This window comes from Thermomyces lanuginosus (assembly GCF_041956635.1).
Source record: "Thermomyces lanuginosus strain ATCC 200065 unplaced genomic scaffold VTN49scaffold_17, whole genome shotgun sequence".
In the NCBI taxonomy this organism is placed as follows: Eukaryota; Fungi; Ascomycota; class Eurotiomycetes; order Eurotiales; family Trichocomaceae; genus Thermomyces; species Thermomyces lanuginosus.
This window is the reverse complement of record NW_027192351.1, coordinates 91,616-105,642: the sequence shown is the minus strand read 5'-3', so window position 1 is coordinate 105,642 and position 14,027 is coordinate 91,616. Positions and strand designations below refer to the sequence as shown.

Below are 14,027 nucleotides of genomic sequence, written 5' to 3'. Positions count from 1 at the left end.
ATCTGTTGAATCTGTTTTGTCGTTTTCCATGATTCACCCCATACACCTCGGTCGACCAGCGGGCGTTTTACTGATTTCATCATATCCGGTTTGGAGTGTATGTCTTTGGGTTTGCATATTTTATTATTCTATTCTTCCCTCCCCCCCACTTTGTCGATGATCCTGTCGTCCATCGTGAACGATGCTGAGCGGCATATCGAATCTCAACTCATGGACAACTCAGGCGTTCTAACGTGGGAGAGATCAAATCGGAACAATCACTGCTCTCCGCTGTCATCGTTCATTCCTCGACGTGTGGGAACTCGTTTTGTCTCTCTGGTGGTTCGTTTGGCTTTAGGAAACGGTTACAGTCTGTCGATAGCCTTACATCTGCATAAATTTACAGGGGATTTGCAGAAAGAAGTCAGGAATCCTTACATTTTAGACTTGCTCATTGCAACATTTTCCAGTCCAACAAATGTCACAGAGAACTGAGAATATGAGATCGTGACATAATATACAATTTTTCGAGCAGTATGTGCCCAAAGTAGTAAGAAGCAAAGGGAGTGTGTATGTAATATGTACGGTGCTGACATGCAATCGAGGTCTCGTGCTGTCTATGACGAGCTGGCGAGAAAAGGAAAAGAAGCGATCGGAATGTTCCCAAGGGGATGGATGCTGGTCATATCGGTATGCAAGCAACGGGCAAAAAAGAAAGTCTATGTGCATGTTCAGGTGACTCTCAGGACACCAAAAAAGTCGTTGTCATTATCCTCTGCCTTCTTCCCTTTTCCGGCTCGTTGCGGCGAGATAACAACCTCGCCCCAGTGCTTCGGAATCGTTGCGAGTTTCTTCGGGCCCGCGGCGTTGGACGATGTTGGACGAGAATCAGCGGGAGTAATGGTGCCATCTGTTGTGCTGGCTACGGCGGTGACATCACTCGGGACTCGTAGAGAGGTTGTAGATCCGTTCTGCCGTAGTGCTGCCTGCGGTTGCAGCTGCGGTTGAGGTTGGAGAGCCCAGATATCTATGACAGAGCTGGATGGAAGGATATGTCAGTCCACTGCTGCCCATGTAATACTAATCTAATCATCTTACTCCGATGCTCGTTGGCAGATAGTCTCCAGCGCTTCCCTCTCCCGTTTCACGTCCTCCGGGTCATCCCGTGGATGATTTGAGTGGTTGACGGAGCCGTATCCATAGCCGGCATACATATCATCGTCGAGCAGTCGGGCCGACTCGGACTATGCGCGATTAAAGCGAATCAGTATGCATGATTCTTGTATCCCGCGGTGATTGTGAAGAGAATACGAACATCATGATTGTCTCGGCTATTCAAACCAAGACAAGACAGACAGGCGCCCATTTAGTCGGTGGGTGGAAGTAATGATATCTTCCCGTCTAGAAGGGGGTTCCAAAGTAGCGGGCGGAGAAGAATACAACGGGACTCGCCTCGAAGCCAGTGTTCCTGGACGGCCGGAGAAATGGGATTATGAATGACATTCAAGTCGGCGGAAAAACCAAGGGCAATTCCGCGCGCGGTGGCATTGTAAGGGAGTGTCTGGTCGCAGTTTCAATGCGGAGGAGAGGGGAGAGAAAAAGCGCTTTTGCAGATACGCTGATGTCGGAGAAAGTGGCAGGGAGAGATGGTCCGTGCGCATGCCCTGATCGTTATCAGATGAACATTTCGGCTCGATAAATTTCTCTAACCCTCCAACTCAGTCAAATTCTCTCCACGCCGATGCTTCCATGATGTGCCAGGATAATAGAACAATCAATCCCGGGCCCGTAGTATAGACTTGACAGCTGACTCGTCAACTCTTGTCTGAGCGACTGTCATTGGCATTGAGGATACCTCACACCTATCTTTTGATCCCATCAACATGTTCGAATTACCTCAAGCAAAGACGTGTGCAATTGTCCCATTGGGTGATTTCATTTCCTGAAGCTGACAGATTCGATCACAGAGTCCGTCGTGACGAAATCGTCTCGCCGCCACCGTCATCCCCACCGTCTCCAGACATCAATGTACAAAACGTCGACGATCGCGAAGCTCATGCGCTGCTGGGAAAGCTTCTCGGCTTCGAGACAGATACCTTTGACGTGAGAGAACCGGAAGAAAAGGTAGATGGAGGTGTCACTGGGAACGATAGCAACAAGAGCAGAGCAGAGGAGCAAGAAGATGAGTTTGAATTTCGCCTCTTTGGCTCATCAGTAGCCACTGCATCCAAATCGGACAGCGCTGGAGACATCAAGACACAGAAACTTCGGATCCGCGTCCGGTCACCTACACCTGCAGAGATCAGCCCAGATGATGGGGGTTTCCTGGTTCCATTCAGAGGATGGTATCACTACGTCACTACTCCTGAATTACTCGATCGTCCTCTCGGAGACACCCGCTATGTGGAGATACAAAACAGGAAGAGGAAAGAGTATGAATCTGTTGCCGTGTCAGGAGAAGATGTTCTGAAATGGGCACGAGTAGAGGCACCAGGCTGCCATCTACCTTGGCGGGTAATTCATATACCAAGCAGCCAAGATCGTACTCGAGATGTTTCTTCAGGGACAAAGCCGGATACAAGGGATGATGGTGGAACAACGAAGAAGAAAAAGAAGAAACCAGGAAAGAAGAGAAGGATTATTCTTCGCAAACGTCTGGCAGCGGCAGAGCTGGTAAAAAAAGCCGAGGCGGAAAAGAGGCACGAGAAGAACAGGGAGAAAAGAATTAAAAGAAGGCAGAGAGAAAAAGAAAGAAAAGCTGCTGCAGCGGCGGCTGCAGGGCAGTCATCTACTAGCATTCACCCGGGTGATGCTCCGGTGGATAAGAACAAGGATTAATACCCTTTCTCTATTGCTCATGAAGTCACAAATTTCGATGCTTCGAGAGGGTAATCAGAGCATTCAAAGAAGTCAATCAACGAAACTTCAATGACCATCACCTCTTCTGCTCGTTCACAATCCTTTCGAATCCCGCCAATTCTTCGGGGGAAATCGGGTATGTGTGTTCCTCATACGGGAATTCCCTGGCTTTGACTTCGTTTTTGAACTGCTCAATCCCGGAAAAAGCCTCGTTCCAAACATTCCCGTACTTCTTGACAAACTTGGGCACATGTCGGCCGGGCGGCAGGGTTCCCAACATGTCAATTTGGACAAGCACCTGGCCAGAACAGCCCTTGCCAGCACCGATGCCGATGGTGGGAATCTGGAGTTTCTTTGTTATTACAGCTGCGATCTCGGCGGGGATTGCTTCCAGAACGACCATGAAGGCGCCAGCTTCTTGAACAGCGTAAGCGTCTTCCAGCAGTTTCACGGCACCTGACACCGATTTCCCTTGCACGCGGAATCCGCCCAGCGCATGCTGTCTCTGTGGAGTCAGACCAATGTGCGCAACGACTGGTATTCCGGCTGTGGTGATGGTCTTGATAGTGGGAGCTGTTTCGATGCCACCCTCGATCTTGACAGATTGCATGCGGCCTTCTTTCACCATTCGGATAGAAGATTCAAGGGCTTGCTGTGGTGAGAGTTCATGGGATCCCATGGGCAAATCACCGACCTGTGCACAGCATTAGCTACGGTATCCATATAGGAATTAAACTCGTGAAGCTGCCCATACAGTGAAGGCAGACTTAGCCGCTCTAGCTACGCTCCGACAGTGTAGAATCATATCGTCTAGCGTCACCTCATTCGTATCCTCCATTCCCAGCGCGACCATGGCCAAGCTATCACCGACTAAGATCATATCCATTCCGGCACGGTCCGCGACAAGCGCCGACGGAAAGTCGTGCGCCGTGAGCATCGTGATGGGCTCACCTTGCCTGTAGAGGCTTCGGAGCGTGTTGATGGTCACTTTCTTGCGCGGTTTCTCTGCCGACGGATCAAACGGGGAGTGTGAGCTCCAGCGGACCAGATTCAGTCGTGACAGGCAGTCCGGGGACCGCAGCATGCTGGGCGACATGGAGGGTGCTGCATTCCCAGCAAGAATGCGCCTGCTGAATCTGCCAGCGATCGCAACGCGCAAAGCGTGTCGCGAGAGAACCCATGGGGCGGCCATTCTTCAACCGATTTTCGAACGTGCTGAAAGGAAAATGAATGTGGTGATCGGAAACTGAGTGACTGGAGCAAGCTCTTAGGTAGGTTTTCACGCTTCCCGATTTGCAGTCCCACACTAGGTATGTGTCAACAAACGGTCACCGATGCGGCCAACGGCTTCTCCAAGCGTTGAGCAGCAGAGAAATATCCAACTCCGTAGGCAGAAACCGTCTGCGCATGTTTGTTCCTATATCGGCGAAAAGGATGTTTTCCCCGTGCTGTACTGTACTCGGTAGATTTCAGTGCAGTCAGTCAGGTGTTCTGATCTAGCCGCACCTTTTCTGTTCTCCACCTGCCCACCCACACAACCATGATGTCATAGGCCCTGAACTCCAGATTTTCTCCAGATCCTCCAATCACCCGACTGAGCGGTTCTGAATGGGATTGCAAATTGCGGACGCATTCGGCAGGGCAAACTTGAAGGGCTCGGCCTGATCTGATCATTTGGCCGATGCACTGGCGATTTTCGGTCGTTTGAATTGACGAGAGGCGGCACCTGTCATAGCCGAGGTTTCATCCCCTTAACAGCGACGGGAAGCGTCCGGCCGACTTTGACAGCCTGGTGAATGCGTGTAACGCTTTGGACTCCTGGAGCCTTTGGTGAGAAGCAGGAGAATTCGGCAATCAGGCATGGCGGACGTCGGCTCGGCCCGGCTCGTGATATTGGCACGGTCACAGGCCAGGGAGGATCCGGCATGCCGCATCTTCACGATCATCTTGAGCGTCCACAAGTTAAGAGATCAAGCTCGAGCTGAAGCATGCAGGTATGACAGTTGGTGTGAGGTCGTCCAGGCCATCATGTTGCAGAAAGAAGCTGGGCAGTCTCGGCGTATTCCAGTGATTCTGGAGTATTCTTAAGAGTGTCAAGGCAAAGGACACTATGAATCAATCATGCAGGAGGAAAAAATGAGCCGAGAATAGAACAATCTAGTGTTTAGGTAGCTATCTGTCTACGCTCTCCATCTCCTGAAGTTCCATTTGTTCGTTTAGTCGTGATCCATGGACGACTAGCATCCAATGGACCACCATGAACACCCAGTGTTCCAAGACAGCTCACTCGCTTATCAAACACCTCATCCAGCGGTGCTGCCGGTACACTGCTGAAAGGTGCAAGCCATCATCTTTTCCTTCATGGGAAAATGGCTCATTGACTCGGGAGGCGCTTCGGTTTGGACATTTTAACTTTGCTAGCAGCCGATGGCTGTGCATAGGTTATTGCATGGAAGACAAGGCAAACGCTCGTGTTGCTGCCAGAAGACTGAGCACGCGTCCGAAGTCTGGATGTATCTACTACTTCTTGGCCAGGGCACATCCAAGCTGAACACTGCGCCTGACCATGCGGCTCTTAATATCACGATCGCTTCTGAACCCAATTGACAGTTGGCCCGAGCTCCTTGGCAGATGTGAAGCTATTCCCATTTGAACAATTTAACAGGTAAATTTCTGGCTGTGTCCTGACTTATCCAGAGATGAATCGAATCTTAATATAAGGTTAGTGAGTTTTAGTTTGTTAGTTTCGCCAGAATACACAAATCACAGGCGTCGCTTCATGCAAGTTAGACCATGCGGGTCGATGGCATCAAATCAGTGGATAGAAAATACGAGGCCGAGATCTGCCACCATGGGTTTGGATTTGGATCGTCAGTTGCTTTTTGTAATTCCCCATGCAGGTTCAGCATCGTCAAGGATCATGCAAGTCGTGAACGGGCAAAAAGGGACCATGAGTAAACAGAATATACATTGTGCCCCAATGCCCAGACCTCCTAGGGATTCAAAAAGACTTCAATCTCTCCCTGCCCTCAGGGAAGCTCGATAGTCTGCGGTAAAATCCTCTTAAGAACGCTCGTCATCCGGGTTCTTACTAGTGTATGCCCGCCATCCACGAACTCCCTCCTGAATCCTGATTCTGTTCCCTGAGTGTAGCCACCATGGTGGTGAGACTCAGCGATCTCGACGTCGCCGACGTCTCGGGTATGATCGCAGCAGCGGTCGCTGTGAGTAAGTAAACACACGATCGAAATGTAAAAGGTATATCCAAGGTAGCTGACGACATCGCGTGCCAGTCCAAATATTCATACCCCTTGCGTTGCCTCTTATTCTACTAGGCGTTTTGAGGGACGAGCAGGCAAGCGCAACTACAACTTCTGCCGTGTCATGGTACAATTCCATGGCCCAAATGAGAGAGTTCATGATCTTTCTCACAAGGCTGTAGGTCTGTAATTGGACGCTTTCTCCATTCTTCGCGATGGCCAACTCTCCTTTACGCGGACTCGGCTGCGATTCGGGGTGTTCCCAGGCACATTCTATTCATTACGCGAATGAAAACAATCCTCGCCGTGCTGACTGCGATTGCGGCCGTGGTCACTCCGCTGGGTCTCTATGAAACCATTGTCGAAAATGACGAATGGACGGAGAACGTCTCATTCCACTACATCGAAGACCCGTCCGAATTCGGATACGGGACACCAGAGCGAATGGACCTGCCCTGGAGCCGCCTGTGCGGATTTTACGTTCCAATGCAGTGCCCGAACTCGTTCAGCAACGTGACCACAGTCTCCAATGAAACCCACATTTCTTCCCATATCGAGCGGCTTGACACTCGTGTACCGCAGTACGTGATCGATGCATTCCAGAGCGGTCTGAAGGACCAAGAAGATTCCGTTTCCAGTATCTTTGATATTCAGTCGCGGTCCTACACTTGGTCCACGGCCGATGACCGTATGGGGAATACCGCGTGGGACCAAGGACGACCATACCCAATTTCTACTTTCCGCATGCTCAAAAGCAACGTCCTTGCCAACGACTATCTTGCAGTCGAAGGTCTTGTTGTCGACATGAAGAACGGGGGAATTGGATTCCGCAACCACAGTGCCCCGCCGCGGACTCCATATGGGAGCACTTGGTCTGAGGATCTTCTCTTCATTGAGCCAGAAACTGCGTGTGTTGACACGAATTTGACGATTGACTTTATGATCCCTAGATATACTAGCGAAGAAACAGCTTCCTTCACCTATACCGATCTTGTGTTGACCGACCGCGGCGGATTTGCGAATCTGAACACGACATATCCTACGTACGAGACCACGAATACACAGCACAACCCACAGCTCCGGGAGAGAGCTTATAAGGGCGCCTGGTTCAACAATGCCTTATCGATGGCATTCCTGAACGTGACGAATATTAAGAACGAAAGTGACCCAAATTCCAGGGCATTCTCTTATCTGAACTCACACGTGGGAAAGCAATTCCCGTTGATGTCGAAGAGCGGCAGACAGACTCCCCATCTTATACTGAGTGTTAATGAGCTCCGGATCAGCACTCTGTTTGGGAGATATCTGGATGGCTTGGACGAAGGGATAGAAGCACGGAATGGCTCGATATTGAATGTGACAATTGAGGGTGAAGAACCGCTGTATTCCAATCCATTCAACATCACTTTTGAGGACGACTTCTCCTTAGCCAGTAAGTTGACGTTGGTGGTACGCGAATTTCATGTCTAACAGAGCATAGATACTCTGTGTTCCGGCAAGGGTGGTGCGGATGCCGCAAATCTCGACAACTTTGCCGCTGAATGTGGGTTGGTGTACGGCGCCCCGAGCCGGTTGGATAACGAGTCGTCGCCGATCGTCTTCGAACCTGGCAGCAAGTGGTCGATTCCGATGTACTCTTGTATCATGACGGCTAAGGCGACGATTAAAAGGGTGACCTTTAAATTCAATGGAACCGATGATTTGTCCGCCCTCAAGGTCACTGAGATCAACGACAAAGTCTACCCAAACGAAGAATCCAAGCCTCTTTGGGGAGTTGAGCGCTCGGATTCAGACCTCGCAGATGTCAGGCCACTATGGGGCTTGGTTTCCAGTCCGGATCAAGGCAATATCAGCCTGTACACGCTGCGTAAGGAGTCGCTATACCTTCCTGGATACGCGGATGGCTTCGTGAGATTCTCCCCCAACGGAGGTCTGCAGAATCTTCCAGGGGTTGATTTCTACGTAAAGGGAATCACGAGTGTGTTCCAAGAGGCAGACTCAAGTCAATATCTCCCGGACTACACGGGATCAATGAACTTGGCCATGAATCGCCGGTGGCAGGAACTTTCCAAGTCTGCCAACACGACCGCAAAGATTCTGAACCTGATCTGGACCGATGTGTCCGCTAATGGTGTCGTTGGTACCAGGGGCTTGCACGGTGCGATAGTGCAGGATTCTTCTTCAAATTTGGAAAAACGAGACATGGAAAAGTCCGGGCCGGCGTCTAACACTCCGCGTGTGAGATACATGGAAAGACGGGTTCGTTATCGCTGGGCCTACGCCGTTCCAGCGCTGATCGTGCTCGTCCTGACCGCCATCATTGCGTTCGCTACACTCTTCTTTGTCCTGATCGGTCGGGCCAGCATGGCTCGGATGCGCCAATACCTCAACAAGACGTCCCAGGGCCGGATCCTCACGACCTATCTCTACGGCCAAAAGGGAGAGATGTTTGCGTCGGCGCCTCCGACATCGCCTAAACTCGCGCGGACTTCAACAAGAAGATGGGTGCAGAACGTGGGCAAGAACCCCGTCACTGTGGCTGAGGCACCGAATGATTCCCTTATCATTAATGGGCCTCAAGCTGGCCAAGCACAACCCTTGCTGCAGCCGAATCCGATGATGCAGCCACAACCATACCAACCAGGTCCGTCTGATGGTAATGAGAAATGATGTACATAGGTTTTCGTGTCTCATTTTTTTTTTAAATTCACTTACGGAGTACGTAATGCTGGACATTGTTTTCCATGACATGTCTCTTTCACCTGCCTTGGGCATAACATAAAAGGGACACCTCATTCCTCGAAGAGGGGTTCGTTTGATGCCGGAATAATCCTCGCAGTCAAGTCAGGCTCCTCTGGAAAAGTCTTGTCGAACGGCCACATTGGCCGGCGAATTCGCTGGTGGCCCAAGTTCTCAATGTCTTGGTCAACGCCGCCTGGAGTGAGAGCCAGCATCCAGTTCGCCGCCATATCGTGCAGTTCTGGTTCCAAGTATCCAATTTTGACGATGACAATATCCGCGCTGCGCGGATTGAGATCGAGGTCTGTAAAGTCGCTTTCGTGGTGATACGGCTTCCGTTGCTGAGTGAGGATTACATACATGCTGCCTACTTGTAGTACTACTTCCGTTACTGCGTACTTGTCTCCGTGTTTAATCGAGTGAACTTTGCCAGTCATGGTGACGGGACCCGAGTGAAGATCATCAATGTCGGCCCCAGCAGTCACTGTCACTGTAGCACCTCTGCCGGCTTCCACAGCGGTGCGAATTGCATTGGGCCCTGGTAGGCTTGCGTAAATGACTGTTGGCCCGGATGGTTCTTTGAACTCGGGTCGAGCAAGCAGCTGTATCAAAGTCCACGTAACATCGCCGGCTCCGCCCGCTGTAGGGTTGTCTCCCGAGTCAGATATGAAAAATGGCCTAGCAGAGGACGCAAGTGCCTTTTCCAGGCATTCATTAAGGGATCCCGCTGGGCCAACAAATTTGAAATCGGCACGGGCATTCCAGAACATAGCCGCCAGCTTTTCAGCACCGGAAGTGACTGCGCTGCGTTCCCAACCTGTCACTACAACTGCAGCTCGATTTCTCGGTTCGTCTGCCCAGGGATATCCAACCCATATGGCCGCGTCGAGTACGCCCTCGGTGTCTTCGATCAAAGGCACGGTGGCATAGATGCTCTTCGCAGGCTCGACGCGGGTAGATGTCTGTTCCCCTGGAAGAAGAATCGGAATGGGGATCCAAGCCTTGATCGGACGCGGCTCCCCCGGTGACAGTGTTAAGAACTCAACCAGGTTGCGGCATGCCCGCTCCTTTGTCTCCAGCTCATCTTCATGCGGAGCCATGCGGTAACAGGTTATCATGTCTGTCAGATGAGCCAGTTCCCGGGACACATTGCCATGGAGATCCATGGATGCCGACACAACCACGTCAGTACCAATCACGGCCCTCACTCGCCGTAAGAGTTCTGCCTCGGAGTCATCGAGACCCTCGACGCACATAGCACCGTGGATATCAAGCCATAACCCATGGAGCGAACCCTTCGAGACAATCTCTTTCAGCCGCGTGATGATCTCCTCTGCCAATTCCTCGAATGCAGCGCGAGAGACGATGCCGCCGGGAAGAGCATGGCCCGTCAGGGTTCCTCGCCATTCAGCAGCCTCGCCGAGGATCGTGCCCGGGTGGAGGAATGTGTACTGTTGAACGACTTCGTTTCCACGACGGGGATGAAAATCCGGTGCCAGTGTGCGCGATGGTGTGAAGGTAGATGTCTCACAGGCTAAACCTGCAATAGCAATTACCGGGCGCCGTGGCACGGAGCTGCTACTTAACCTTTCCAGATGCATGATTTTTGACGTCGCTTCTTTTTCCCGACGGAAATACTGTAGCCTAGGCAGAGTGTTGCGCTTTGGAGAGACTGACTTAAGATAGACAAGCGCCTCGGCTGTTTCAGTTCCACGTACCCCGCATCCACCGTTCAGTATCATGACAGCGACTTGCATGCCGGCCCAAAGCATTGGGCTCTACGGCTGTGGTTCCGGCGAAGTTTGTTCAACAATCAGATAGACCCGATGATCGACGATGCCTCCTTACAGGCATGTCTACAGCCCAGGGATCCGGATACACTACTCTGGAACTGTCAAACTCAAGACCTGACTGACAACTCTTATCATAATCTGGATCCGATGTCGGTGGGCAGTGAGCACAGACCTCGATAGGAGTTGCAGCTACTCGTACTCGTAGTTGCGGGGCATCAATGGTCCCATCAGATGGGTATCTGGCCGGCGCATCGCCTTGGGTACCTCAGCCGAATGTCTTTCTCTGAATCCACCGCGGGGAGAACCTTACGACTGGACTTGCTTCATTAGGCCTAGCCCAACGGCCAAGACTTCTCTTCCTCGCAAATAAGCGTTGGAGAATTTCCTCCACGTTAGAAAGGGTCCACCACTTATCAATCGCGATTGTCTCCAAAATCCTCCATTGCTCATCCTCGTATGTCATAGGTGGTAGGCAACTGTTAATGGTCAATGATCGCGCTTGATCAGCGCTCCCAATGGCTTTTTGACAACAGTATCGCTCGGCATTTCTCTTATCATCGAGCCGCCCACTAGACTAGTGCGACGGACCTTTCCCGTACCGAGGCCGCCTGTGAAGGTTATCAATTGCGTTGGCAATCGAGCTGACGAGTTCAGTTTTGAGCAGCCGTTGAGTCAAGGATAAATAATGATCACCCATAGAAACTTTCCCCCCAATTGCTTTCCTCAAATTGGCTGTATAGTATTAGTGAATTGAAGGCAGGGGGTGCACACATCGATAAAGAGAACTGGGGGTTCCAGTTGTTATCGATGACCTGTGGCAAACGGCAGCACGAATACACTCGATTTTTTTCCGAATCAAGGCTAGCCGTTCTGACTCTGAGAAGCACGAGCCATCCAGTCGTGACATCTCGGATATCAATACGAAGCACCACCACTAGGCTATCTTGACTCTAACTGCTGCGAGTTAATGGAGGCCGATCTTATCAGCTAATGCCCCCCGCCTTCCCCAATAAATAAGAACCCGTAGTCAGCTAGGTGAAGCTTCGGAGAATTCATGCAAGCAACATTTGTCGAACATTCTGAACGAACTCTACTTTACCGGTAGCTGGGAATTGCATTTTGTTGATATCGAGATTGCAGACGTGGATCGATTTTCGACATGACGAGCAAACCGTCGCAGGCGGATATTCAGGACGAGAGTCGGCTCGCCGAGTTAGGTTATCGGCAGGACTTGAAGCGCGACTGGACTTTGCTGCACAACTTTGGCATTTCCTTCTCCATTATCGTGAGTCACCATGGGCGCATGCGGGGGAAGAATGCGAGGATTGACCATTGGTACTAGAGTGTGATCACTGGCACCACTACATTATTCAGGTAAGGTCCCAATATTGGCGAATCCAGCATTTCGTCGCAGATGGCTGACTGCTGAAAGTTATGGCTTGAACACTGGAGGACCTGGTGTGTGATCGCTTTGTGTGCCTTCGAAACATGCACCGTCTAATAGTGGACATCAGGTGTGATGGTATTTGGATGGATCATCGGTAGGATATTGCTTTCTTCCATTCGCTTCCACGATCATTCAATTAACCATCCTAGTATCGTTCATGACCATGTTCGTTGGCCTCAGTATGGCAGAGATTGTATCCGCGCATCCGACTAGTGGAGGACCGTACTTCTGGGCAGCGATGCTTGCGCCGAAGGAGTATTCTGCTTTCCTCTCTTGGGTAACCGGCTGGTTCAACTTCATGGGCCAGGTTTGTGATATCTTCCCCGCAGCATGATGATATCGGAATATGGGTTCATCATAGGGAATCGAAACAGTTTGCTGTTACCACCGGAATTAGCTTCGGCTGTGCCGGCTTGATTTCGACTGCAGCCAGTATCAAGTCCAATTTTGTGGCAACCCCCGCACAAACGCTTGGCATCTATGCGGCCATTCTTGTCAGCCATGGCCTTGTCAACACCTTCGGCGTGAGGGTGTTGCGATACTTGAACAATACCTCTATCATTCTGCACAGTCTTGGGGTCTTTAGTCTTGCAACTGCGGTCATTGCCGGGGCCCCAAAGCACCCAAGTGCATCCGAAGTCTTCCAGCACTTCTACGATGTAAGGAACAGCCTATCAGGACCGACGACCTTTATCTAACAGTTACAGGGCACCGGTGATCCTGGCTGGTCGTCTCGCGCATCACCGGCCTACGTAGCTATCTGTGGCATCTTGCTCAGTCAATATACAATTACTGGTAACACAGCCAAAGGGAAAAAAAAAACCGCCTATGAACCCAATATTGACAGAGTACAGGGTTCGATGCATCGGCGCATCTATCGGAAGAAACCCGGCGTGCATCCTGGAGCGCTCCGTGGGGCGTCCTCATGTCGATTGGAGTGTCGGCTCTCTTCGGCCTCTACCTCATCCTGTGCATGCTGTTCTCGATCCAAAACTTTGAGGCGACTATCAACCCGGAGACCAACTACGGAATGCCCGTGTTCAAGATTATTGTTGACGTCTTTGGTGAGAACGGAGGACTCGTGCTCATCTCGTTGATCATTATCTGCGTTTGGCATTGCGGTCTATTCAGCTTGACCAGTAATAGCCGGATGATGTTTGCTTTCTCCCGCGACGGTGCCTTGCCCAAGTTCTTTGATCACGTCGATGAGAAATTCCGATGTCCTATTCGAACTGTATGGCTGGCGGCCTTTCTGGCGTTTTGCCTCAGTTTGCCGTCCCTGGGAAGCGAGGTCGCCTTCTCGGCCGCAACTAGCATTGCAACGATCGGGTTGTACATCAGCTACGTGCTTCCGGTCCTAGCTGCCGTAATTTGGCCGAAGAACGTTGTTAAAGGCCCTTTCAATCTCGGGCGTTTCTCGTGGATCGTCGGTCTGATTGCTGTTCTTTGGGTATGGGATCCGTTCAAATTCTCGAGCGTTTTTGCGGTTGCTAATATACATGCCAGGTCTCTTTCATCACTATTGCCTTCTGCCTTCCAACGCAGAATCCGGTAACATCACAGACACTCAACTACACTCCCGTGGCTGTCGGCGTTGTTGCAGTCGGCACGTTGGGATCATGGTTCCTTTGGGCTCGTCGCTGGTTCACGGGTCCAATTCGACAGATCGAGCTGGAGCAGCTGGAGCACACTGAACAGCAATTTGAGAATAAGAGTTGAACCCGACTTGGTGAACTGACGTGTACATTGCAATACATTTGTATAGACAGTTGAACATCCGCTGGCAGTTTGATTGCCTGTCTTCCAAGTTCAAAGCCGCAGTTCTGTAGGTGTAGGTGCACTACGGTACTGTATTCGTCATCCGTCACACTCCAGAATCGCTGAGAAAGGATCTCTCGGAAGAGCTTCTCGCTACCATGGTCACTATTACATAGTGAAGTCTGTAGTCCA

The 14,027-nt window shown here is 51.1% G+C and overlaps 7 protein-coding genes across 7 annotated transcripts; 4 read left to right on the top strand and 3 right to left on the bottom strand.

The window, feature by feature from the left end:
- Nucleotides 1-99: 99 nt before the first annotated feature.
- Nucleotides 100-474, top strand: VTN49DRAFT_551 (uncharacterized protein; the record flags this gene model as incomplete). Its single annotated transcript, XM_069413575.1, has 1 exon — nt 100-474. One exon carries the CDS (start codon nt 100-102, stop codon nt 472-474), a length of 375 nt encoding a protein of 124 aa, XP_069271242.1.
- A 236-nt stretch (nt 475-710) lies between these two features.
- Nucleotides 711-1,345, bottom strand: VTN49DRAFT_550 (uncharacterized protein; the record flags this gene model as incomplete). Its single annotated transcript, XM_069413564.1, has 3 exons — nt 711-1,017; nt 1,078-1,223; nt 1,295-1,345. The coding sequence occupies 3 exons, from the start codon at nt 1,343-1,345 to the stop codon at nt 711-713; spliced, it is 504 nt and encodes a 167-aa protein (XP_069271241.1).
- A 517-nt stretch (nt 1,346-1,862) lies between these two features.
- VTN49DRAFT_549 (uncharacterized protein) lies at nt 1,863-2,817 on the top strand (the record flags this gene model as incomplete). The annotated part of the gene is made up of 2 exons (XM_069413552.1): nt 1,863-1,888; nt 1,947-2,817. The coding sequence occupies 2 exons, from the start codon at nt 1,863-1,865 to the stop codon at nt 2,815-2,817; spliced, it is 897 nt and encodes a 298-aa protein (XP_069271240.1).
- Nucleotides 2,818-2,914: 97 nt separating this feature from the next.
- On the bottom strand, nt 2,915-4,030 carry VTN49DRAFT_548 (uncharacterized protein; the record flags this gene model as incomplete). Its single annotated transcript, XM_069413541.1, has 2 exons — nt 2,915-3,532; nt 3,593-4,030. The coding sequence occupies 2 exons, from the start codon at nt 4,028-4,030 to the stop codon at nt 2,915-2,917; spliced, it is 1,056 nt and encodes a 351-aa protein (XP_069271239.1).
- A 1,966-nt stretch (nt 4,031-5,996) lies between these two features.
- Nucleotides 5,997-8,768, top strand: VTN49DRAFT_547 (uncharacterized protein; the record flags this gene model as incomplete). Its single annotated transcript, XM_069413530.1, has 4 exons — nt 5,997-6,066; nt 6,132-6,225; nt 6,281-7,530; nt 7,579-8,768. The coding sequence occupies 4 exons, from the start codon at nt 5,997-5,999 to the stop codon at nt 8,766-8,768; spliced, it is 2,604 nt and encodes an 867-aa protein (XP_069271238.1).
- A 122-nt stretch (nt 8,769-8,890) lies between these two features.
- On the bottom strand, nt 8,891-10,438 carry VTN49DRAFT_546 (uncharacterized protein; the record flags this gene model as incomplete). Its single annotated transcript, XM_069413519.1, has 1 exon — nt 8,891-10,438. One exon carries the CDS (start codon nt 10,436-10,438, stop codon nt 8,891-8,893), a length of 1,548 nt encoding a protein of 515 aa, XP_069271237.1.
- A 1,351-nt stretch (nt 10,439-11,789) lies between these two features.
- VTN49DRAFT_545 (uncharacterized protein) lies at nt 11,790-13,796 on the top strand (the record flags this gene model as incomplete). The annotated part of the gene is made up of 9 exons (XM_069413508.1): nt 11,790-11,915; nt 11,973-12,004; nt 12,063-12,088; nt 12,145-12,171; nt 12,227-12,384; nt 12,452-12,736; nt 12,785-12,872; nt 12,932-13,527; nt 13,584-13,796. The coding sequence occupies 9 exons, from the start codon at nt 11,790-11,792 to the stop codon at nt 13,794-13,796; spliced, it is 1,551 nt and encodes a 516-aa protein (XP_069271236.1).
- Between the last annotated feature and the right edge of the window lie 231 nt (nt 13,797-14,027).